Consider the following 27,557-nt stretch of genomic DNA (forward strand, 5'->3'; position numbering starts at 1 on the left):
ATTGTAGAATATATGAAAGAGTTGTGGAAAAGCCTTCCACGGACTTGCCCCTGGGCACTTCATTTTGGCTGGGACAGAGAAATAATGCACATGGATATTTTAAGGTATATTTTGACTAATATAAAATGTAAATACAAATGCTTTCTAATGAGCTTCTAATGAGTTTTGCTTTTTATGGTGTAAGCAAAATAAATAGATTTATGTAGTGTTTTTCCTACTGGTGTCTATTTCTGTTTTATTTTTTTAACACTGATGTTTTATTTAGCTGGTCAACTCTATTCTCTTTTATTATTTTTTTTCTTAATGAATTTGAGCTTTAGATATGACAGAGGTGATTAGTCTCTCAAGGCTCAATCAGGGCAGTTAACATACTCTTGAAATTAGGCATTCAAAATAATAAAAATCTAAAATGTTAATATACAAATAAACTCTCCACTTTTGAAATATAACCTTTGATGATGCTTTCATAAGGGTGTTAATAATAGAGGTTTAAAACTTTTCAATATTCATTACTCATAATCTCCTTGTACTTCTGAAAATGAGAAAGGAATACATATAATAATATATGCACAAATCTATCAAGGCTAGAAAGCAGTTATAATTGATATCTTTTTCTTATTGTCTATTTAGAGATATACTCTGTATAACTGCATCACAGGATCTAATGGATATCCCATTTAACTCTGTATTTTAAGGATGAGGAAATAAGGTCCAGAAAATTGCTTGACTACCAGCTCATAGCTCATTTTCCTCCAGTGATTCTGACACTACCTATCATACAAAAATTAATTTTTAGAAGGTGATAAGTGATGTGTTTAACTTATGGATTTCTAGTTAGAGAAGGTACAAGTAGCTTGAAAGTTGTGTTCTAAGAAAGATTTGTAAACCTTGAAAGGTGTTTTATTTACTTTATTAAAGAATATATTTTTTTTTTTTGCTGACAACGCAAGAGACTTTACTGAGAAGAGGTGCCCTGGCAGAGAGCATGAGCGTAAGGGAATCCAGGAGAAGTGCTGTGCCACATGGCTCACAGTTTGGGTTTTATGGTGAAGGGATTAGTTTTTTGGTTGTCTCTGGCCAATCATTCTGACTCAGGGTCTTTCTTGGTGGCACATGCGTTACTCAACCAAGGTGGATTCCAGTGAGGAGGTGGGACCTGTGGTGTCTCCTTTTGACCTTTCCTGACTTCTATGGTAGTCCAGTGTTAAGAACCCATCTTCCAGTGCAGGGGGCGTAGGGTTCCATCCCTGGTCATGGAACTGAGATCCCATGCTCTGTAGGGCAACTAAGCCCGAGCACCCCAACTAGAGAGAAGCCCATATGCAGCAACCAAGACCTGAAGCAGCAAAGTAAATAAATAATTTTTTTAAATGTGTTTTTAAAACTTAATTAGACTGTTATCTGGTAACCAGGTGCTTTGACTATGTTATTTCATTGAACCTTAGTCTTGTTGCAGGGCCTTTTAAAAAAAATCTCTTTTACACATGCATAAACCTGTTCAGAGAGGTTAAGTAACTTGTCCAAAGTCAGTCATGGGGATTTGATCCTGTGTTTGCAAATCTTGAAAAATCAGTACTCTGCCCACGTGGTGTGCTAGGTCACTCAGTCATGTCCGACTCTTTGCAACCCTCTGGACTGTGTGTGGCCCACCAGCCTCCTCTGTCCAAGGGATTCTCCAGGCAAGAATACTGGAGTCGGTTGCCATTTCCTTCTCCACTTTTTCCACATATAAAGGAGAGCAAATTTGTGCTCCAGGTATCAAGTTTCTCTTCTGTTTAATCATGGCAGTCTTTCCCCTGGAGCCCGATGTGGCCTCAGAAACCTTCTCACACATCAGTTATGTGTACTTCTCTAGAGTTGGGCATTGCACCAACCATAGAACTGTACATGGAAGCCTTGCTTTCATTTTGATGCTTTCAGATGATAGGAGATTGTTATATACAGGTTGCTTCTCTAATCCAAACCCCAAACAAACAACAGATACAGCAATTGCCATGCAGTATACTTAAATACTGACATTCTTTTTGTACCACGCTATTAATCTGATTAAATATGTAGAAGATATATAGGCCAGGATTTGACTGGTAAATCTTTGTAGGTACATCAAAATTGTCTTAATAACATATTGGTACTCTGGTCTTGGTCACCTCTGTCATTAAACATTCTGTTTGCATTTTTCAAAGGGAGAAAGTGAAATATTAATTAAAATATATAAAGATGATGAAGGAAGAAAATGGAGTGATGAATGAAAGGGACATATAGAGTATCTGATGAGGTCTCTACCTTTTGGCTATTGCTTTGAGAGTCTTGTGAACTGGAAGCTAATTATATCTTCATGAGGAAGGATGAATGTAAATTTCACATATAAACATGTGATGTGAACTTCTGTGTAAAATATGTCATTTCAAGTTGGCATTTTAAAAAATTTCATGCTAACCTTTCTGTATTCCCAAAGACTCATTACTCAGTCTTGCTGTAGCTGTTTAATAAATGTCTTATCCTTTTTAAATTGAAGAATTCACTTTAAAAGATCTAACTGAGAAATGAGAAATACTCAAATAAGCATTGTTCTTATGACTTAGTTGTTCTCTTTTCTTCTTGATGATTGTAGTTAACTTATATTTGTCAAAACTAATACAATTATGTAAAGTTTAAAAATAAAATAAAATTAAAAAAAAAAAAAAATTGCTTTCAGTTTTACTGTTGCTGAAACCTGAAGTGATTTTCAGGTTGATTTTTAAAGGTCATTTTCAAGTATTTCTTCAGGCTAACTAAAAATAGCTTCCCCAAATAAATGACTATTGCCTCTTAATTATATCTTGACATTTAATCTTAAGGGTTTAAAAATATTATCAATAAGAAAGTACATGGGCAATCATCTATTTTGCCTGATGTTTTTCTTTCCCTTTGGTTTGAAGTCAAAGCCATGTATTCAAAATATTTTTTTCAGGGACTTGGGTGAGTCTATCCTATAATGTTTCCCTTCATGAACTTGACTATTGAACATAATTTGGGTAGATGAAAGTAATACATCTTTTTAAAAATTTTTCACACGCAGGGTATAATGCAAGATGTGCAATTACTTGTCATGCCCCAAGGATTTATTGCTCAGTGCCCAGATCTTAATCGCAGTAAGTCCATTAGTTCTCTCACTATGTAATGAAAAGTGTGCTTCTTGCTTAATTTTGTCCAAAATGTCAGTTTGCAATTGGAGTTCTCATGTATTAGTTGTCAGCATAGACTTAACCAGATTGAACTCCTTATAAATATAACTTGACTGATGCGGTGTTTGTGATTCTAGCCTGTCCAACATGCAATGACTTTCACGGACTCGTGCAGAAAATCATGGAACTGCAGGACATTTTAGCCAAAACATCAGCCAAGGTAAAAGCTCCTTAGAAATAGAGTGTGGGGGAGTGTAGCTCAGAAATCCTTGAGGTTTCCTACAGTTTCTTTTATAACCACAGTTGTTCACCTTTGAGATTTTTCTTATCCCCTACTGTGTACTTGAACTGAATCAAAATCCTTGCTCAAGGAAGGGGCTTATAAATATTCAAACCCAAGCCATCTGTATAACAAATGACTCAGTAAATCAAGAATGAGGCAGATTACTTGGTTTTTACACTGCTTACTACAATAGGATTTATTGTTTAATTTAGTTTTTATTATTATTTAGGTTTTTTTTTGCAAGGAAGGAGACAAGAGGATATTGTAAAGAATATGGACCCTAGAATTATGTCGGGGAAATGGTCACACAAAAGCTTTCTACCATTGTGTTACCATTGTAGGATCATTGGCTGTCTTAACCATGTGTCAAATTTACCTGTAGTTTCACCAGGCTGTTGTCATGTTGCATAGCAGATACCGATGACCTAAAAGTTATGTTGCATATGGATGATTTGTTTCTGACAAATGTAATGTCTAAAATTTATGTTTGCACTTGAGCAAACATAGCCATGAAATTAAACATTTTTAAAAATGGAAAATGTTTCTCTGTATTGTGTATGATGCGATTTTGACTTAGACTTCTTTTCTGTTTTATCATAAATCATACAGCATACTTTTCTCTGCTTCCCCCCACACACAAAGTGAAGTGAAAGTCACTCAGTTGTATTCAACTCTTTGCGACCCCATGGACTCTACAGTCCAGGGCAGAATACTGCAGTGGGCTCCCTTTCCCTTCTCCAGGGGATCTTCCCAACCCAGGGATTGAACCCAGGTCTCCCGCATTGCAGGAGGATTCTTTACCAGTTGAGCCACAAGGGAACCCCCACCCCTACCCCCCTGCTACACTCACAAAGGCAGGAGGCAAATTTACTACCAGAAGAGGAGAAAAATCCTTTCTTTTAAATTAAAGGCTTAAGTCATTTGCAACAGCATGGGTGAACCTAGAGATTATCATACTAAGCAGAGTAAATCAGAAAGAGAAAGACAAATACCATATGATTTCACTTATATGTGGAACCTAAAATATGACAGAAATGAACTTATGTATGAAACAGAAAAAGACTCACAGAAATTGAGAACAGACTTGTGGTTGCCAAGGCAGAGGTGGGTGAGGGAGGCATGGATTGGGAATTTGGGATTAGCAGATGCAAACTATTATATAATATACAGAATGGATAAACAATAAGGTCCTACTGTATGGCGCAGGGAACTATATTCAATATCTTGTCATAAACCATAATGGAAACAAATATGAAAAAACAAATTAAAGCCTTAAGTATATCTGTAATAGATGATGAGCATAGCCATCATTACTGCTATTCACCTAAAAAGCAGTCAGATGCCTGTTGGAGTGTTTTGCCTTTCTGTGTCGCTGGAATGCTGAACAATACAAACCTCTTCCTTTGTACTGCAGCTGTCTCGAGCCGAGCAGCGAATGAATAGACTGGACCAGTGCTACTGTGAGAGGACTTGCACCATGAAGGGAACCACCTACCGAGAATTCGAGTCATGGACAGACGGCTGCAAGAACTGCACATGCCTGGTATGGCTTCTGCCGGAGTTCAGACTAATAGAACTCAGATGCCCCTACTCTTTAAAAATGTATTAAACCAATGTCATCATGAAAATTTCAAGACCCATTTCTTCAAAACACAACACTGAAGTGCCAGCAAACCCAGTCAAATCTGAAGAACCGTGTATTGCATTATTAAAGACACTTCCTAGCTTATAAAGATTATTGTGTTTTAAGAATGCTATAAAGTTTTAAGTTTATTGTCCACATGTGAAGGTAATGATTTAAATTGGGTCAGTAAAAGGATTCCCAGAGGATTCTATCCTGTTATGCTTAACTTTACCAGGGATTTCCCCCTCATGTTTTTATTAACACATTTTGATAAAGCTAAATGAAATGCAACAGGAAATACTGTGACCAGATTTGGCTGTATAAATAAATAATAAAGTTATTTAGCTTTAAAAATTTACCAATACAGTGGAGCATAAACTGTAGAGTTTAAATAAATATGATTTCTCTAATTGTTCACTAATTAGGTAGAATGGTTAGAAAGTTTAGTCACTCAGTCATGTCCGACTCTTTGCGACCCCATGGACTATAGCCTACCAGGCTCGTCCATCCATGGGACTTTCCAGGCAAGAGTACTGGAGTGCATTGCCATCCTTCTCCAGAGGATCTTCCTGACCCAGGGATCAAACCTGGGTCTCCCGCATTGTAGGCAGACGCTTTACCGTCTGAGCCACCAGGGAAGTCCCAAGGTAGAAGGTAGAATGGTTGGTGTATTATTATTTCAAACATATAAGTTTATTTTCAAAGAAAAGTTCAAAATGAGTTTGGTTTTGAACTTTAAACTCCACCTGAATTATTTGTGAAAACTGGTTGGCTATAAAGAAGTCAGAAGTCAACATTTTTTCCCAAGTTCATCTAGTTTACTCGAACGTGGAACATCATGATGTTAAGACGGTCAAAGTTAATGGTGAAATAACGGTCCATGTGCGTGTGTGTGCAGGCTTTGTCCGATTTCTATTTAGAAACATATTCCTACCAAAATTACATTTCACAAATACAATAAAACCTTTTCAACTTGTTAAATGGGTGACCCAAATCAAATTGAGTAGTAATGTGGTGAAGTCATAGTTTTTTGAAAAGACTAGAAAAGCAACTAAACTACCTGGGAGTTCTGGGTGACCTTCAGGAATCAAATTCACTGAGGTACCCTTTAGGTTGGTACCTCTTATGATAATTGTCAGCGTCCATTCATGGTGGTGGTCTGTTTGAGCTCAAATATCCCTGGGGGGATTTTTGCATCCTGAAACTGGGTCTCCAGCATGGCAGCTGCTATTCCAGAAATTTTGTTTGTTGATGCTAATTTTGTGAGTCATCTGGGGAGACATAAGTACCCCAGGCTGGCTCTCAGCCTGCTGTTTCCCTGCCAGTGGTACCCTTCCTTCCACCCCTGTCCTCACTCACTTCACAATAGGAGGTGAGACCTCTAGCTTAGTTGCTGAGCAGAAGATGGGGTCAACCACCACCTGTGTTATGACCCAACTTGTGTTACTGTGGGTCTCTGTATATGGATTTTACTGTAATTTTACTGTTAAATTATGGTTTTACCAAAGAGAATAGTGATATTTATGACATTTTACGTGAAGAATTTGAAATTTAAGAAACAACTTAAAAATACTTGAAAACTACCAAACTACAACTTGGAAATTCTTTAAAATACTGTTTTCTTCTCAGAATGGAACCATCCAGTGTGAAACTCTGATTTGCCCAAATCCTGACTGCCCCCTCAAGTCGGCTCCCGCATACGTGGATGGCAAGTGCTGTAAGGAATGCAAATGTGAGCATAACTTTTATGGTGAATATTTTCTTGGCAAAACTAAAGTTTGTATTAATAAATATCCACCCATCATTGGTTTAATCTGGGTAAGCTAAATAGCTTTGAGAAATGATGAAAATAGGAAGAATCCCTTCTTTATTTTGGTTGGGCAGTTCTTTTCCACTTAAAAATATTGTATTCTAGCAAGAAAATTTTTCTTTGAGGAATCTATTCTGTTTAGTGACATTAGTAGCAAAAATATGTAGTCAACTTTGTAGAAGATATTTCTCTAATTAACAGTGCTTGATACAAATACCTCCCAACTAGGTTAAGAATAGTCCACACTCAGCCAAGATAACCAAGAAAATCCGTGATACAAATGACCTTTACAAAACTCGCTGTATGTCCAAATCACAGAAGTGCACAGTAGTATAGAATAGTCCAGTGGGGACGGCCATGGCCTTGATCCATAAAAAGGTGCTCATGCCACTGAATAAAGAAGCTGTCTGACTTTCAGCGTCTGTTGTATACAGTTCGCTTCTGATGTCTGAAAATGCTCTTTGAATCCATAGCTATCATTAAATGGGTTCTATACAATTTACTTAGTAAGAGAAAACATTGCATCTATATTACTTATACTTTAACAGTTGCCTCAAGTCCTTTTTAAAAGTAACATTTAAAACTTAGCCTTTTTAAAAAAGCCAAGAAATAGTATCATGTGAAACCTGGGTTGTCATAAAATTTGTAGAATATATAAGGGTATGTAGAGTTAGTGTTAGTCAGTCGGTTGTGTCTGACTCTCTGTGACCCTATGGACTGTAGCCTGCCAGACTCCTCTGTCTGTGAAATTCTCCAGCCAATAATACTGGAGTGGGTTGCCATTCCCTTCTCCCTGGGATCTTCCCAACCTAGGAATCGAACCTGGGTCTCCTACATTGCAGGTGGATTCTTTAGTATCTGAGCCATCAGGGAAGCTCAGATAAGGCTACGTAAGTGCCATCTAATCTTGCACATGTGTGTACACCCAAGATAGAAAGAGAGGAAGAGTAAGGAGCTCCTTTTTTAGGGTTCTTTATGCTTACCTTGCTCTGCTGATGTTGCGATACCTTACTTTTCCCTACATAGGGTGCTCCTTCTGGTGAGAGTGACAAGTTATTACAGAAAATTCAGGAAGTCACTTTGTAGTTTACTGATTTAATTCCCCCAGGAGCTTATTTATATTTAATTTTGTTAGACTTTACTTTGAACCAATCCATTTCACGAGAGTGTATTAACCTAGTCACCCAGTGTATTAACCTAGTGTATGAACCAGGAAGGGTTATATATATGTCACTAGCTAATTTCCCTGGTGAGGGGTAATCTGAGTTCTTCCTTGAAGTTGTATTAATAATGAAAAGCTTGTACCAACATTCTGTGGTTTTCTTTGTAGATGCGTGGAGGTAGAAAGAAGAAAGGTCCTCTATAGGACTTTATATTGGTTACGTGACAGTAGCGGGAGTCAGTTTTTGCTTTTCTTTCTTTCATCTTTTCCACTGATACTTCTATATTTTTACCTATGAGTATGATAGCTTTGCATTAAGTGATATTGATTTTATTAGAAACAGGCTGATTGAAATAATGAACCATCATGATAGATGAATTAGTCAGAAGTTGTAAATTTTAGTTGTGGTTTTACCATTTGTCTCTGTTACCAACAGTAAGCTGCCTATTAAATCAGACTATGCTTGAAATCTTCTTCACAATAATGTAGTTAGACTTAATTAAATGGTAAAATATTTTAAAATTCATTAATGCAAAGTGCTTCTGGCAGACTTTGGTGTTAATGATTGGAAATCAGTTGTATTTCCTACATAAAAGTGAAAGCTGCACCTGAGTGACCAGTGAAAGGACCACAGCATCACTGGAATTTGAGTCTTTCATTTCATACTGCTGAAAAATAATGAGGATTAAGTGACTGTCTTTTTGGTCACATTCAGTGATATGAGTGCCATGGAATATAGAGAATTTGTGTCCCAATATTGAGCTGGCATGCTATTTTTAGTAAATACCCGTAGAGTTTTTTCATAAGAGAAATAAGTATTTAGGTCATATGGTAAATATTAGAGATAATTTGGGATTGTGTCTCCGCATGCACAAATTTTTTCATTTAAAAAATAGAAATACATAACTTCCTATTGAGTAAATTTATACATGATATAATTTATCCTTTAAAAAAGTGTACAATCCAGTATATTTTAGTATGTCTATAAGGTTGTTCAACCATCACCACTACCTAATTCCAGAACATTTTCATTGTGCCAGGAAGATACCCTCTAACCATTAAGAATGATTCTGTACTTCACTCTTCTGCCACTCCCTGGCAACCACTCATCTACTTTCTGTGCTTATTCAGGGCATTTCATATGAATGGGATTAAGCAATATGCACATGCATAAATTTAAAAACAGTCACTAAAACATTTCAGGAAATGTTCTCTTGAAAAGTTTTGCAAAAAATATTTTATAAAGGATAAATAATATTCAAAATAAATTTAATAATAATTAGCTGACTTGTTTACATAGTTCAGGTCTTCATGTGCTAAAAGTAGGAGAAGCCAATGGTTAGACGGATCTACAATGTTCTGTATGTGTGTGTTTTACTGTTATGTACGAGGGGAACAGTATCATTTTCCTATACTAATTTTCCCAGTAGAATCAGTGTTATAATTTATGAGAACTTAATTTCAGTGGAATACGAATTCTATGTTTTACTTTTTAAAACACAACCATAGCCTTCCTCTTCCACAGTGCCCTCATTCAGTCTTCAAAACTCTTTGCTCAATAGCCTCTTTTAGTTCAGTTCAGTTCAGTTGCTTAGTCGTGTCCGACTCTTTGTGACACCATGAATCGCAGCACACCAGGCCTCCCTGTTCATCACCAACTCCCGGAGTTCACCAAAACTCATGTCCATCAAGTTGGTGATGCCATCCAGCCATCTTATCCTCTGTCATCCCCTTCTCCTCCTGTCCCCAACCCCTCCCAGCATCAGAGTCTTTTCCAATGAGTCAACTCTTCGCCAAAGTACTGGAGTTTCAGCTTCAGCATCACTCCTTCCAATGAACACCCAGGGCTGATCTCCTTTAGGATGGACTGGTTGGATATCCTCACAGTCCAAGGGACTCTCAAGAGTCTTCTCCAACACCACAGTTCAAAAGCATCAATTCTTCGGCGCTCACCTTTCTTCACAGTCCAACTGTCACATCCATACCTGACCACTGGAAAAACCATAGCCTTGACTAGACGGACCTTTGTTTTCAAAGTAATGTCTCTGCTTTTGAATATGCTATCTAGGTTGGTCATAACTTTCTTTCCAAGAAGTAAGCGTCTTTTCATTTCATGGCTGCAGTCACCATCTGCAGTGATTTTGGAGCCCCCCAACATTAAGTCTGACACTGTTTCCCCATCTATTTCCCATGAAGTGATGGGACCAGATGCCATGATCTTAGTTTTCTGAATGTTGAGCTTTAAGCCAACTTTTTCACTCTCCTCTTTTACTTTCATCAAGAGGCTTTTGAGTTCCTCTTCACTTTCTGCCATAAGAGTGGTGTCATCTGCATATCTGAGGTTATTGATATTTCTCCTGGCAATCTTGATTCTAGCTTGTGCTTCTTCAAGCCCAGCATTTCTCATGATGTACTCTGCATATAAGTTAAATAAGCAGGGTGACAATATACAACCTTGACGTACTCCTTTTCCTGTTTGGAACCAGTCTGTTGTTCCATGTCCAGTTCTAACTGTTGCTTCCTGACCTGCACACAGGTTTCTCAAGAGGCAGGTCAGGTGGTCTGGTGTTCCCATCTCTTTCAGAATTTTTCACAGTTTATTGTGATCCACACAGTCAAAGGCTTTGGCATAGTCAATAATAGCCTCTTTAATGACATAAAATTAACAAAATATATTCTGTAGTGAGAACAGTTTAAAGAGGTTAATCATTTATTGTTTCTAAAGCCTTTGGAAGGTAAAAACATGTAACCTAACACTGAATGTTGTCTGGCAAGACTGAAACGAACAACACCAGTACATGTGGCCAGTCATTTTTGGTGTTCTTTATTTAATGCTTTCAGCCTTGCTTCACCAACGTTGTTTGTGCAACACTGGGCAGCCCTGTTTTGTAGCCTGCTCTGTATGTTTCCTCTGTAACTTCAGCTCTAGCCTTTTATCCAAATATAAATACTGTTGAACGGTAGGAAGGTTGTTATTTTGGGAGAGAAGTCAGAGAGAACCAAACCTGTCACGGATCCTTATTTGAATCTACGTAAGCAAAGTGTTGGAAGGAGGGGCTTAACTTTTGTGCCCTTATAATTGAGCTACCATGGTGGAGTTAGGATGAAACCCAAAGGCGGGGCTGCACCAATGCCAAGCCGTTAATGTGTTAATAATCACAACTATAACAAAGCCCTAGCTCTTCCTCACGTTGGAAGGCATGTACTTTGCTCCCCATTTGATCTTTATAACAACTGTATAAAGTAGGCATTGTCTCCATCTTCCTAATTAGAGGGATTACATGACTTGTCCAAGAACACACTTCTAGTTAGATGTTCCAGAGAAATTCTATCTGAAAGTGCTGCGCTTTGCCAGCCTACCTCCCTCGTTAAAAGCATCTGCTCTAATTAATCTCAGTGATCTACCTTCATCAATTGGTAGCTTACCATACAAAGGCCATTAGAGTCCTGGCTAAGTCTAGGTGAAGTTACAATGTAAACAGAGTTTGCCTTTGTCCATTTATCTTCTCCCATTTCAGCCACCACCACTATACTGTTTATTCCAGTCACAGGCTCTCAACTAGTCAATAGTAAGATGGACACAAATTCAAGGCAGCCCCAGAAAATGTAACTGTACATTTGTTCAGTAAATGTAGCTGTTTATATTGATAAGCATTTTGGGTGACATTAAATCTGAAATAGGATGAAGTCAAACTAATTAAAGTACATAACATCTCAACCCATTTAAAAATTATCAGAAAATAATCCATTATAATTCTATGAAATAGAAAGCTACTAAAATCATTGAACTTTGAAAAAAATTTAAACTATTCTGTGCATTCATTTTATTTTATTTCAGTGAACTGTAGATTCAAGTTTGAACAGAGTACTGCTTCACAGCAAGGTGATTCATGAATACAGAGAACCAGAAGCAAATGAGAACTAACATTGTAATGTCTTTTACAGAAAAGGCTATGTTTTAATAAACTACAACAGGGAAGGCAGATTTCCTCTCCATTTCTAGAAAGGCAACAAATACAGGAAATGTGAATGTGACCATCAAAATTGTTTGGTGCTCGCTTGTAGCCATAGTTATTTTAATTGATGTTTTCTCAGAGGACATATTTATATGAATAAATTATAATAATTATTTCGGTTGATTAAAATCAGAGTTTGAATACATAATCAGTTCAGTTCAGTCACTCAATCATGTCCAACTGTTTATGACCACATGGACTGCAGCACACCAGGCCTCCCTGTCCATCACCAACCCCCGGAGCTTACTAAAACTCATGTCCATCGAGTCGGTGATGCCATCCAACCATCTCATCCTCTGTTGTCCCCCTCTCCTCCCAGCTTCAATCTTTCCCAGCATCAGGGTCTTTTCCAATGAGCCAGTTCTTTACATCAGGTGGCCCAAGTATTTTAGCTTCCGCTTCAGCATCAGTCCTTCATGAATATTCAGGACCAATTTCCTTTAGGATGGACTGGTTGGATCTCCTTGCAGTCCAAGGGACTCTCAAGAGTCTTCACCAACACCACAGTTCAAAAGCATCAATTCTTTGGTGCTCAGCTTTCTCTATAGTCCAACTATCACATCCATACATGAGTACTGGAAAAACCATCACTTTGACTAGACTGACCTTTGTTGATAAAGTAATATCTCTGCTTTTTAATATGCTGTCTACGTAGGTCATAGCTTTTTTTTCAAGGAGCAATCGTCTTTTAATTTCATGGTTGCAGTCACCATCTGCAGTGATTTTGGAGCCCAAGAAAATAAAATCCATTACTGTTTCCATGGTTACCTCATCTATTTTCCATGAAGTGATGGGACTGGATGCCATGTTCTTAGTTTTTTGAATGTTAGAAGCCAACTTTTTCACTCTCCTCTTTCAGTTTCATCAAGAGGCTCTTCTTCACTTTCTGCCATAAGCGTGGTGTCATCTGCATATCTGAGGTTATTGATATTTCTCCTGGCAATCTTGATTCCAACTTGTGCTTCATCCAACCTGGCATTTCTCATGATGTACTCTGCATATGAGTTAAATAAGCAGGGTGCCAATATACAGCCTTGACGTGCTCCTTTCCCAATTTGGAACCGGTCTTTTTTTCTATGTCCCTAATTGTTGCTTCTTGACCTGCATACAGATTTCTCAGGAGGCAGATCAGATGGTCTGGTGTTTCTATCTCTTGAAGAATTTTCCACAGTTTATTGTGATCCATACAGTGTTCTGTGTTGATTAGACATTGTACAGTTTTAAACTTAAAACACTGTCAGCTTAGGTAAAATGGACTTACCATTCCTTTTGAGTGGTTAAGCATGTGGGTTATAGAGTTAGATTTTCTGGGTTTGAGTTCTGGCTCCACTGCTTATTAGCTTATTAGCTGTGCAGCTTTGGCCAAGTTACTTTACCTCTCCCAGTCTCAGTTTCCTCATGTTATATCTCAAGGTTGATGTAAGGACTGAATGAATTGTAAAGTGCTTAGAACAATGTTAGCTATTATTCCTGTTTTTATGAAAAGAATCATTTATTTTTTTTAATTTATATTTTTATTCAATCTAGTGAAACTATCTCATTTGGTTATAGATCTTAAAACTGCACAGGACCTAGAGATCTTCAGAGCTGCACTTTGCTTTTGTTGAGGTAAATAGGGACAGTGTAAAACACGAACAATGAAGCTAGGGAGGTTAAATGACTGTTCTGAGATCAATTATTTTGTAACGTAAGGTTATATTTTTTCCCCCAAGTTCTGTGCTAACACACATTACTACTATCTTCAAGACCATTCCTCCCTCAGTATTTTGGGTGGATCTTGATCAGGGTTGACACTTGGAACCAATGCATTATGTATTTTTTGGTGTTTGGCATTCATTTAAACTCACATTTGCAAGATTCTTCCATATTTTTTTGCATGTAGATGTTGATTTTTCATGTTTCTTGTTGTGTATGTCCCATTTGTGTTAATATATCACAGGCCAATCTGTTATTGAAGAGTGAGTCAGGTGGTTTCCAGTTTTTGACTCTATAAATGTAAATGTGATGTACATGTTTTTGGTGTCGTGCGTGCCTGTTGGATATTTACCTTAGAGTTGTTTGGGCACATAGTAAAGCTGTTTCATTCTGCAACAAAACTGTTTAACCCTTCAGCAAAATTGTTTTGCCAAACAGTTTCCCTAAGTGACCTTTCCAGTTTGCCCTTCCATTAACAATGTATAAACATTCCATTTGCTCCACAATCTCATCCACACTTGACATTCTTGGTCTTTTTAATTTTAAGCATTCAGTTCAGTTCAGTTCAGTCACTCAGTTGTGTCTGACTCTTTGCGACCCCATGAATCGCAGCATGCCAGGCCTCCCTGTCCATCACCAACTCCTGGAGTTCACTCAGACTCACGTCCATTGAGTCAGTGATGCCATCCAGCCATCTCGTCCTCTGTCATCCCCTTCTCCTCCTGCCCCCAATCCCTCCCAGCATCAGAGTCTTTTCCAATGAGTCAACTCTTCGCATGAGGTGGCCAAAGTACTGGAGTTTCAGCTTTAGCATCATTCCTTCCAAAGAACACCTAGGACTGATCTCCTTCAGAATGGACTGATTGGATCTCCTTGCAGCATTAGGACATATTATATTGATACATCATGTTGTACTGTACTTCAAATTTGCATTTCCCTGACAACTAGTGAAGATGAGCAATTTTTCATATATTTATGGACCAATTTCCTTAATTTTAAATAATAGAAAATAAGAGTAGATTTTTAAATACAAATAAGTACAAACATTTCCCCGAAGATCATTTTTCTTTTTCTTTTTTTTGGCAGGAGATGTTAGCTTGGGTGGTTTGATTCTTTTATTTTCACATTAGTATGCAAATATGGATGATCTAGCTCTCTCACTTAAAAAGAGTAGCAAAGTAGGGATTAAATGACTATCACTCAAGAAATTTGGGTTTTTTAAAAAAAAGTAATGACAGGAATGAAACTGACTCAGAGACTTTTAAACATGTGAATACAAAAAGGAAGGGAAAAAAAGCAATGGTATATAATTCACCAAGAATCTCTTTGTTCTTAAAAAAAAAAAGCCTAATTTATATCGGTGACATTAAAAAAGAAAATAATTTTGGAGAAACATAACCAATAAGCTTAGCTGTGTCTAAAGTAATTCTGGAAGCATGGGAAATATGCAGTATGCATTGGGGGGTCTCATGCATGAACACAATTATAAATTAGTTGGCTTTATATTTCTCCACAAGGGGCTATGTGACCAGAATGCTAATGCTGACTTGGGGGATCTATGCAGTAACGAAAAAGGTAGAAATAATAATCAAGAGGAAGATGTGTTGTTTTACATATCCCATGCAATATTTTTGGATAGTTTCCTGAATGTCTGTAGTTATTAAGGAATAGTATGTCAGCAAACAGTTGAAAGAGCTTAGTGCTAATGATGTTGCTATAAATCATGTGCATGGCCTTGGTTTGAATTGTCTTTTCTCATCAAAATTACCTTAATTTAGTATTTAAAATAATATTGAATACATCATAGAATTAATACCCTTTCTTAATTATATAGGTATGTGTGAAAAATGGGCAAAAAAATAGTTCACTTGTGTAATACTTAGTTAAGGTCATTGAGCTTGTGATAGGGAATACTTTCACTAAAGACAAATAGCTAAGTTTTATTAAAGAGAGATCTCATCTCTCTTTAATAAAGATAATCCTGTAGGCTTCCTGAACACCATCATTAATTTTGTGCTAATATTTTTTCATAAACTCTTCAAACAGGCATTTGGTATCCTGCTATCTTTTAGGCATTTTAAACACTGATAAATTTCACATCAGTGGAAAAAATACTGGACTGGAATATATTAGTAAGCAAGAATAATTAACAATATAGCCTTCAGATTAATGACTTATGAGACACCACATGATACATTTTAATGATCTTTAGAAAAAATGAAAAATCTATTGTTAAGTAGTTAGCCAGCGGAGCTGACATGCCAGGGAAATACAGGGCAGAATTACAGGATGATGGCAATGTCATAGCAATTTGCTGGTGTGTTCTCTACTTCACAGTCCTGAGATGTGTGACTCATTCTCTCTTCCTAATCCTACTATAACACTTTTAATATCTTAACTAAAATAATAATTCATACATTAATATTCAATCCATCTAAAAAGATATAACATAAAAAGTAAAAATCCCCCTTTCCCCCCCACCGCTGAGCTTGTAGTCCTTGTGTGTCCGTCAGAGGATTTCAATGAGTCCACTCATATGCACATGTAGGCTTTTCATGCACAGTAAGTGATGTCATACAGCTTTCTGTGCTTTGATCTTGGATATGTTTCCTTATCAACAAATGTTTAAAAATGGCTGCATGGTACTCCGCTGTACAATGTATCATAATGAGCCTTCCCCCTCAAAGTCTATCTTGATTGTCTCCAATCTGTTTTTGCTGTTTTTCTTATGAAAATCAATACTGTGGGATGTCACGCATGTATAATCTTGGGGTGCTTTTTTGCCCCTTTATCTATATGGTAAATTGCTGAGTGTGGCATTGCTGGGTCAGAGACTGTGGCACTTTTGAATATTGCCAGCTCTTGTGCTACAATTATTTTCTTGCTCTAAGTTACAAAAAGCTGGTGCAGCCTGTTCTTCCCTCTAGTAAGGAGCACTTGGTGGCAGCGCTGAGGGAAACCTGAAAACACCACTTTTCTCTCAGTGTCATGAGTTCTTTGAAAAGAGCATCGGGGACATTCTTCTTTTTCCCAAGCAACCTTGACAAGGTAATATCAATTCATGGGAGAGTCCTCCATGAAAGATAGTCTATAAAAGCCTGAACTTTATTGTTTTACCACAAACAACATTGTCTGGTGAGCTGATAAAATTAATTGCCATTCTACATCTTTGGTAAATTCTGTAGATAGCATGAGGATATATTGAATTTATTTATTTTTCCTGAAATGAAAGTGGTCTTCCAGAAGACATAACACAGGTACAGCCCTCTGATTTTGAGGCATTATACTGGGCCTATTTAATCATGTTCTATTTTAAAATAATAGAGAATACTCAGCCTCTAGTTCTTCACTCTGAATTGTAATTTCTCTTCATTATTAAGGTTCTTGAATAAATGTATTTTGTGGGTTTTATTATTTTTCATGCCCCATTACATTTTCTCAAAAGAATGTCTCTGCCCATCTAATGACATTGCTTAAATGGCCTAAAACTCTTCAGAAGAAAGCTTTATGCAAATTTGTCTATAATAATAATTAAATCAAACTGTCTAGCACAGCTCTAAGAGAATAAAAATGGGACTCTTTAGGTGATTGGAAAGCTCGTCCTTCTTAGTAGTATAAGGCTTTGAAACAAGCGAGAGGATTTCAGATTTATGCCAAAGCAAAAGATCCATAATCTGGATATCATTCATATGAGACACAATTTAAGAGAGAAGACAAAACACTTATCTTAGGCAGAAAATGCAGCTTCTTATCTGCTGCGTTGGTAGGTAATTGTTTTAAAAATGAGCTTATTTTCTTCTGAGAAGAGATCAAACAAAACAGCATTTTGAAATCAGAATAGGGAAAAATAAGGTATATGCAATTTAAAGCATCTTACCAGTTGATTTAAGCAGTTATGTTGAATGTAGTAAGTCAGGAAGACCAGCTGCATAATAGAGGTAAGTGGACATCAGAGTGCCCATTGGAGAACAAAGCCACAATTCCCACCAACCCCAAGAGGAAGGACAAAGCAGCAGCTCAGCTGCCTCAGCCTCTCCAGTGGATGCTTTGAATACTGTGTGTGGCCTGTGCTCCCTGGCACATATTTACAGACTGTGTAAAATTAGTATCGATTAAAAATTAGATTTAGAGAACACAATGATATTAGAGTTCCGTGTGAGGAAGGGTCAGTAAGGAATTCTCTTTTTCAGTTTAGAGACGCTTGTAATAAAGTACGATTCAGGCACATTTCTTTTTGTACAAGTGCTGGCCCTTAATTCAAAACTATTTCACTATTAAAAATACATATGAAATCATATAAAATTGCTTTAAAAGTTGTTACTGGAGTTGGTGGTGGTAAGAATAGAGCTGCATTCAACTCAGGAAATGATAAACTTGTAAAATCTCTCTTCTTTGGAATGGTTGCTATAAACCCATGGCCTGCTACTAGAATATTCTATCCACATTATATTCTAGAACCTTTGCCTAGATTTTGCTTCTAAATCGCAACAGCTGCTATTTACACTCTCTTCACCGCAGTTGCTGGAATGTTGCCTTTATTGAGGAAATGGATATATGGTCTCTGGAGTTGGAGCAACACCAGGTTTTTAGGATTTGATGTTCAGATCTTGGCCTTATTGTTTGTTTTATAATTTAGTTACATTGTTGGTATAAAAACATTTCTGGGCTGGCTGACTTCAGCGTGGTGCTCAATTATAAATATTATTTCAAATTGTAAAGGCATGTCTCACAAACACTTATGCAACAAACTCAGCAACTTAGGAAAGAGAATTTTATGTCTCCACAGCATAACAGATCATATACAGATATAATATTTATGATTTTAACTGTTGTCAAGTGACCCCAATGATCCATGGTACATACATTTGTAATTTTGCTGAGATCTGAATTTCCATTCATCAAGCTGTGAGGGCTATATGCAGGAATGCATCACTTAGCTCAGTGCTTCTCAAATTTTAATGGGAATATGAATCACCTAGGGATCTTGTTAAAATGAAAATTATGATTCAGTTGTTCTGGAGTGCAGCCTGAGAGTTTGCATTTTCAGCCAGTTCGTGGGTGATGCTGTTTTGGGGAACACTCTTTGATTAGCAAAGATTTAGTTAGTGGTTGTGCTTTCCTGGTTGTTTAGACTCTCAGTGGAGCTTCATTTTTCTGTCTTGGAAAACAAGTATGTAGTAAGGTCTCTGAATATATGTTTTAGGATTTATTTTTTAAGCTGACATTTATTATTTTCCGAGCATGAAAATTTAACATAAATCATCCTGCTGTCTCTCATAATGCTTTCCCATTTACAGACGAGGAAAGGAAAGGTCAGAGAGGTTACTTCACTTGCTGAAGACAATATAGCCAGTAAAGTGGCAGCACTACAATTGAGCACGTGCAGTGTTTCTCCTGTATTGCTTCATGTGTGTGTGACATGTTTCATTAATGGAAGTAGAAAATCAGTATGAATAGAGAAGTAAGAAAAACTTAGGGTGTTCCAGAGACAGCAGTTATGTGTTAAAATGATATGTAAATACTTAGGAGATAGAATATAACGCTTATTTCTATATGCAGTAAAAAGGAGAGAAAGATCAAATGTCAATTATCCATTATTCATTACTAAAATGAAGTGTCTTGTCTGTTATAGGAAGCAGAACTTTTCATTGCTTTGTAGTATCTTCTATGTGGGGCAGAAACTGTTGATCCTGGTAGTTCAGGAAGAGAAATCTTAAAAGCAGATGTCTTCTGGTTGGGATTTTTATTTGATTTTGGCAAAGAACAGGAGAAGTACTTTGAATTAAAACTTACATGTGTTTACAAAAAGATCCGGACCTACCTGGAATCTTGACTGGAATTTTTGAAAATCTGTGGTCATGGAGAATTCTTTATCCTTAGTCCCCCAATTTTTTTTTCTTCTTTTTGAAGTTTTCTTTGCATTTTTTAGATTAAATGAGGTCCTTTCCTAAATATTTTTGGTGGAATAATCCACGCCGGTCTGATTTCCTAGGCCTTTAGTAGCTTTCTAAATCTTATGAGTTATCTAGCTTTAGTTTTGTCAGGTTGGTGTGCTAAGATGAATTGTGCTTTCTTAATGTTAAACTGTTTTCATTGAGCTTGCAACTATTCGTGCCCTCCCCCACCCCCTCACACACACACTGAAGTCTTTGGTCTTTTTATTCTAGGTCTTGTAAGAACAAGATTAATAAAAGCAACCTAGTGTTAGAAAACTTGAGAACAAAACTTTCCGTCAGCTTGAATTCCCTTTTCTCTTTTGCAGAAATTCCCTGATCAATCCATGCCTTAGAATTGTGCTCTATGTCACTTAATTCCTGGGGTGATTTCAAAGATGGTGGGCCAAAGGAGCTAGTGAATCTGCGCAAACATACTTCATGGTGTAAAACTGAGTGTGTGCACATGGACTTGCATATTTTCTCAACTTTTATTCAACCTATTCAGGTCTTTTTGACCAGTTTTAGGTCCTCATAGTTTATGGTAGTATCATTTGTAAGAAGACATGAAAGAGGAACTTTTTCCCCTCCCTGGAATTGTTATTGTTAGATTTGGGAAGCTAATTCTTTATTATGTTTGGAGGAAGAGAATAAAAGAGCAGTGGGTAACACATTCTTTTCACACTGTTTAGTGGGTAAGTGTCATGTCCTTAAACCAATAAAAATGTGTGCTTTTCTGATCACAAATGAGTTTATCTCACAGCAAGCAGTGCTAAGAATTTCTCATTTGTGTTTATGCCTATAGTCTACCTCCAGTGTTTCTCAGGCCCCGAATCTCAGAAAGGTCACTTTGATTTGTTGGTTGGGAAGGAGGGAGGGGGTAGTCTAGTATAGAACAAAATGAACATTGTACTTGTTCACTGATTTATTTCATCTCTTAATGTCCCTTCGAACAAGGATTTTTAAATGCTGTAGGGCTTGGAGCAGGAGGAGACAGTCAGCTGAATGTGGAATGGAATTGGATTAACTCTCCTGGCTGAGTTTACCATATGCCCAAGAATGAGTTTAGGAGCTAGAGAGCTTGGAATAATCCTAGAAATAGTAGTATGGGGATGATTGCTCTATGCATATGGAAATTGTGTGAAATAAAGGTGAAATTATATGTCTTGCTGCTGTATCTCTTTCTTTCTAATTTTCATTCATTATTAAGTACCACCTACGAATTAGTTTCTGCTAGACACTGGAGATAGAGTGATGAACAAAATAAGATTTGTCTCTGCCCTTGTGAACCTAATAATCAAGTTGGGGAGACAGACATTAATCATCTTATAATCAAGTATGCAGTGCAATGTTGCAGCAGTAAGATGTTGATAAAGCACCTGCAGTAAGTGAAATTCATCTAGCATGGAGATCAGAGAAGGCATCCTTTAGAAAATTATGTTGAATTGAGATCTGATAAATAAATAGCATTATACCAGTAAAGAGAAAAAGGAAGAAATGTTCAGGCTGAGAGAATTTAATGTGCAAAGGCTCTGTGTATGGAGATAGGATGTTGTGAAAGGAGGCTGATGTGGTTAACGTGCAGACATGCCACTGGAGAGGTAAGAAGGACTGGAATAAGGAGTGTTATTTCTTTCCCAAGGGCAATGGGGTGCAAGTTACATATGATATTTTGCCTGTTTTTGCAGTTATCCAGAGAAGAGACGATGGTAGCTTCATTAAGTAGAAGTGATATATGTTTATGGTAGAGCCAATAGGATTTTCTGATGGCTTGATATGGGTGTGAGTTAGAAGGGTCAGGATGACTAAAGTTTTTGGATTGAGAAAGTAGGAGGATGGAGTTGCTATTGGCTAAGATGAGATCATTGCTAATTGAGTCGGATTTGGGATGGTGGCTAAAATCAAGACTTTAGTTTAGATGTGATTTGACAGATGTATTAGCCATTTAAATGGAAATATAGACAAGCAGTTATATTTTAGTCTGAAGTCTGGGACAGAAGTCAAAAGTAGAGTTAAGAATCAATCTGAATAGTTGAAATTTTTCCTATGGTTGATGGTTGTTGACAATTTGTGTTTATTTTTTGAATTAATTTTTTATCTATATTGTCCACTTTAAAATTCAATTCTTTGTATTTTTGTTTCAAAACAGCTCTTTTTATAATAAAACTCATGTTATGTGTGTTGCAAACATATTTTCATAATGTTACTTCTTCTATTCAGTGTTTTCCAGCGTGAAGAAAATTTAGAATTTTATGTAATTGAATCTTCTTGTCATGCTAAAAAGGCCTTTTCCTCTTTTTATTCATAAAAAATATTTACTTTATAATCTCCCAGTGGCTCCTTCTCCTTCAGGTTTACACAATCTGGGATTTATTTTGTGAATCTGAGGTAATAATTCCAACTAACTTTCCCAAACAAGTTAAACAATAATTCCAAAATCATTTGTTGAATATTATTTTGTTTACTGTTTAACATTCCACTTTATATTATATAAAGTGAAATTGTTAGTCACTCATTTGTGTCCAACTCTTTGTTACCCCATGGACTTTAGCCCACCAGGCTCCTCTGTCCATGGAATTCTCCAGGCAAGGCTACTGGAGTGGGTAGCCATTCCCTTCTCCAGCGATCTTGGCAACCCAGGGATCGAACCTGGGTCTCCTGCACTAAAGATGGATTATTTACTGTTTGAGCCACCAAGGAAGTCCATATTATATAAATATTTACATATTTACATGTATTTAAGTTTGTTTCTAGAATTTCTCTTATTTTCTATTAATCTATCTCATGGTACTGATTCTACAGATTTTAATTATTGTAGTGTTCTAGCATGAGTTTTTATCTGGGAAAACCATCATTGTTCTTTCTAAAAACTTCTTTGGCTTATTTTCTATCATTCATGCTTCCAGATGACATCTGCATATCATGAGAATTACCTGTCCCTAAATGGTTTTCAAAACTCAGTCATATTTGCATCTGATTCTGATATCATTTTTTGTGATAATCCTTTGACAGATACCACAGAAAGTATTCTGTGGCTGTTTTTGTTTTTTTTTTTTGTATGTATCACTGAGAGCAGTTTCATGGTTTAAGATTTGCAAAATTTCAAAGCTGAAGTATTTTGGGGTGTTGACAAGTTCAAGGGTATGGCTATGGTGAGAGTGTTTAACTGGTGAAGGAATGAAATTTGCATTCCAGGAAGCAAGGAAACTTAGTTTCTAGGTATTGAATAGATTTTTCTAAAGACCTTTCAAAGTTTCCCAAGACAAAGTGGAGAAATAGATTGTTTTTTAGGTTCTGATAACTCCATCATAGGCAGGTGACACTAATGAGGAGGAGTGATAGAGAGGGATGGAAAAAAAGGAGGATGGATTCCTCCAAAGGATGAATGTTTTGGAAGTAACACTTCCTTACTATCTCAGGCACACACGTGGTGTTGGAAAATGAAAAATCTAAATGACATGGTTCCATAGGAAGAAACATTATCCTTACTGAAAATATAAGTTTCAGTCAGAGGAGGGAAGTGAAGGGAGCATTCTGTGAGGTGCTAGGTTGTGAAGGATATATAGACAATGGTTAACATGGAGGATTGGAAGCCCTGAGGATAAGTTGGGTTTTGCTTTGTAGCAAAACATCCCCAGACTCCGTTTCTTAAAGCAATAGTTTGATAGGTTGGAAATCTAGACTGGGCACCTGGGTTTTTTGTTTTTACTTAATTTGGTTAGTCTAGTCTTGGCCAGGCTTGCTCATGTATCTGTGGTTAGCTGGTGGGTTAACTTGGTTTAGGATGACCTCACATTTTGTGGCTGGGATAATGGGAGTCTCTTTCCATGACATCTTTCAACACAGCAGGTTAGTCCAGGGTTATTCATCTGATGCTAGCATATTTCTACATCCAGGCTTGCAAAGTCTTTTGAAATCTACGCTAGGAACTCAGCTGAATGTTGTTGAACACTGTTACTTCTACAATGCATTTTGTTGGCCAGGTCAAGTCACAAGGCAATTGTGATGATGGAGGACCTGTAAAGTTATTTAGAAGGGAACATAGAAACAGGGATCAGAAAATGATAGTTTTTTCTACAGTCTTCAATACCCAGGAAAGATGATTGAAGGGGAAGGAAGTCCAAAGAGGTATAAGGATGAAAGCAGGAGAGATGTATCTGATTGTTGCTTTTGAATTGTGGTCAAGAATGAAGGAATGTGAAGTATAGTGGACTTCACTGAATTCAAGGACTCTATTTTTACTTTGGCATTAACTTTCAACACTGGTACAGCTTGCATGCATTCTCAACGGTATTAAGAACTCCGTAAACCTAGTGGCCCACCACCATGGCTGAGGCAATTCCTGATGGAGGTAACAGATGGTATGTAGTTGTTGTCCAGTTGCTCAGTTGTGTCCAACTCTTTGAGACCCCATAGACTTCAGCATGCCAGGCTTTCCTGTCCTTCATTGTCTCCTGGAGTTTGCTCAAACTCATGTCCATTGATTCAGTGATGCCATCCAACCATCTTATCCTTTGTTGCCCTCTTCTCCTCCTGCCCTTGGTCTTTCCCAGCATCAGGGTCTTTTCCAATGAGTTGGCCCTTTGCATCAGGTGGCAAAAGTATTGGAGCTTCAGCATCAGTCCTTCCAATGAATATTCAGGGTTGATTTCCTTTAGGAAATGGTTTGACTGGTTTGAGCTCCTTGATTTCCAAGGGACTCTCAAGAATCTTCTCCAGAACCACAATTTGAAAACATCAGTTCTTCAGCATTCAGTCTTCTTTATGGGCCAACTCTCACATCCATACATGGCCACTAGATGGTATATTGCACATGCCCAGTTGCTCAGTCATGTCCGACTCTTAGTGACCCCATGGGCTGTAGCCCACCAGGTTCCTCTGTCCATGGGATTTTCCAGGCAAGAATACTGGAGTGGGTTGCCATTTCCTCCTCCAGGGTGTCTTCCCAACCTAGGCATCGAACTCGCGTCTTTTGTGTCTCCTGCATTGGCAGATGAATTCTTTACCACTGAGCCACCTGGGAAGTCCAGATGGTATGTTAAAGGCATGAAAGTTTGCTTTTTGGAATAGTGATTCAAATAGAAAAAAAGAGGAATGTAATATGGTGCCTTTAATGAAATTCTATTCCAGAAATGCAAGGATCAGAAGTGGGTAACTCCTAGAAGGTCAGTCTCAAGTAGAAGTAACAGTGGGTGAGTGACAAGTGAAGAGAAAGGCTTCCAAAGAAATTGTAACCCAGGTTTATATAGAATGAATTGTTATTCTATTTCATACAAGGCAGGGTTCATTTGGCATTTATTTCACTTGTCCATCACTTGACACAGTATCAATACACAGTAGATGCTCAGTAAATGCTTTAGCATCATTTATTGAATAAGATGTTTCATAGTTTGGCCCTTTCCTGAGAATTTTTATCGTACTCTATTTCATCTATACATATGAACAGTAGGTTTAGATTATTATATTCATGCATCTTTTGAAGAAAGAATAATTGATTGCATGTTACTACTCTGTGGCAAGTGTATTCTTTCTATATTTTAAATTGGGGCTTTAATAAAGCAGAGTAACCAGGGGTTATGTGTGGCAGCAGTTGACACAGTTGATAGCATTCGGAAAAGCATTCATCCTGAAAATAACAGAAGAAACTGTCTCTTCTAAATTTTTCACTTTGTCATGAATATTGTAAACATTCATTCAGGACAAGTTAAAGCCATTTCTTTTTTTTTTTTTTTTTGGTTTTAATTTTATTTTATTTTTAAACTTTACATAATTGTATTAGTTTTGCCAAACATCAAAATGAATCCACCACAGGTATACATGTGTTCCCCATCCTGAACCCTCCTCCCTCCTCCCTCCCCATACCATCCCTCTGGGTCGTCCCAGTGCACCAGCCCCAAGCATCCAGTATCGTGCATCGAACCTGGACTGGCAACTCGTTTCTTACATGATATTTTACATGTTACAATGTCATTCTCCCAAATCTTCCCACCCTCTCCCTCTCCCACAGAGTCCATAAGACTGTTCTATACATCAGTGTCTCTTTTGCTGTCTCATACACAGGGTTATTGTTACCATCTTTCTAAATTCCATATATATGCGTTAGAATACTGTATTTATGTTTTTCCTTCTGGCTTACTTCACTCTGTATAATAGGCTCCACATATACACAATGGAGTATTACTCAGCCATTAAAAAGAATACATTTGAATCAGTTCTAATGAGGTGAAAGCCATTTCTTGATTTTGACTTCTTTGAGAACAAAGCAATACCCGAATATTCAGTGATCATAGATAACATATCAGAAAACTAAAAACATTTAACTGGGATAGTCTCTTTCAGTTCAGTTCAGTTCAGTTGCTCAGTCTTGTCCGACTCTTTGCGACCCCATGAATTGCAGCATGCCAGACCTCCCTGTCCATCACCAACTCCTGGAGTTTACCCAAACTCATGTCCATTGAGTTGATGATGCCTTCCAGCCATCTCACCCTCTGTCGTCCCCTTCTCCTCCTGCCCCCAATCCCTCCCAGCATCAGAGTCTTTTCCAATGAGTCAACTCTTCGCATGAGGTGGCCAAAGTATTGGAGTTTCAGCTTCAGCATCAGTCCTTCCAATGAACACCCAGGACTGATCTCCTTTAGAATGGACTGGTTGGATCTCCTTGCAGTCCAAGGGACTCTCAAGAGTCTTCTCCAACACCACAGTTCATGGGATAGTCTCTTTAGATTATGCTAAAAACAGTGATGAGTTTGCATATATGCAGTACTAATGCTTGGTAAATATATCTTTTGTATCAAAAGAGATGTTTACTATCCATAAAAGAAAATACATTTCACTAGATAAACAAAGCATGATGTTCATTTGTTTGCAGGTTTTCACTATTGTAAAATATTGCCATAATTATTATATCAGGTTTTATCTAATAAAAACAAAATTTAAAGGTCAAATATTATATAAGATTTTAGAATTTTGACCCAGATTGCTGAATTGTTCTCAGAGGTTTCACCAATTTACACTTCAGTAATATATGGCTGCCTGCTTCTCTACACCAGTCCAGCATAAGATGTTGTCTTCATTATATTAAAAAGAAAATGTCTTCTAATTTGATGTATGGTGTTAATATATTGTCCAGTGTGACTCAAATATACTGAATGATGTGACAGTGTAAGTAGAGTATTTTGTGATAAAGGTGGAGAAAGATACAATGGCTAGATAATACACAGTCTTTCAGATGATATTAAAGATACTGAAAGATCTTCATATTTATTTGTTTAGTCATTAGAAAATGTACTGTATTTAGGTACAATTTAAATGCAATAAAATATACACTTTTAAAGTACAAATTTCACTGTGTTTTGACAAAAAATACATCCATTTAATTCATACATCCATTTAAATCTGCTACCATCCATATATGGTCCATTTCATCTAAGTCTTTAAATTTGTAGGCACAGAGTTATTCATACTAGTCCTTTGAAAGATCTTGATGCCTAACTCCAAAGCACTAGGAAGCATTTGAAGGGTTTTAAATAGAAAAATCTGATAAAGTATTACATTGTAGATAGATTACTCTGCAGCAGTATGAAAAGCTGAAGGGAACTGGAGGGGATGTGGGGACTTTAGGAAACATGAACACTAGTCCAACTGAGCAAGGCTGCAGTCTGGGGTAGGATGATGACTGCGAAATTGGTAAGAAGCAAATGGATTTGAGTGTATAGGAAGTAGAATAGATTGTGTATGCTGATTGGATTTCAGGGAATGAAGGAGAGAGATGTATTTCAAATAAGCTTTATATTTCAGATTGATGCAAAGAGGTGTGATTATGCTACTTACTGAGCTAGAGAGCACTGGAGTACAACTAGGTTTGGGGGAG

General features: G+C 37.2%; 1 protein-coding gene across 4 annotated transcripts in view; it reads left to right on the plus strand.

Annotated features, from left to right (window-relative positions):
• Nucleotides 1-27,557, plus strand: part of NELL2 (neural EGFL like 2) — a 464,213-nt gene that overhangs the window by 175,423 nt on the left and 261,233 nt on the right. For all 4 annotated transcript variants that reach the window (XM_024991811.2, XM_059886477.1, XM_005206382.5 and 1 more), the window contains 5 exons: nt 8-104; nt 3,059-3,131; nt 3,302-3,384; nt 4,862-4,990; nt 6,701-6,803. In XM_024991811.2, coding sequence (XP_024847579.1) covers nt 8-104; nt 3,059-3,131; nt 3,302-3,384; nt 4,862-4,990; nt 6,701-6,803 — 485 coding nt within the window. The remainder of the gene's footprint in view (nt 1-7; nt 105-3,058; nt 3,132-3,301; nt 3,385-4,861; nt 4,991-6,700; nt 6,804-27,557) is intronic.

This window comes from Bos taurus, chromosome 5, assembly GCF_002263795.3.
Source record: "Bos taurus isolate L1 Dominette 01449 registration number 42190680 breed Hereford chromosome 5, ARS-UCD2.0, whole genome shotgun sequence".
NCBI classification, from domain to species: Eukaryota; Metazoa; Chordata; class Mammalia; order Artiodactyla; family Bovidae; genus Bos; species Bos taurus.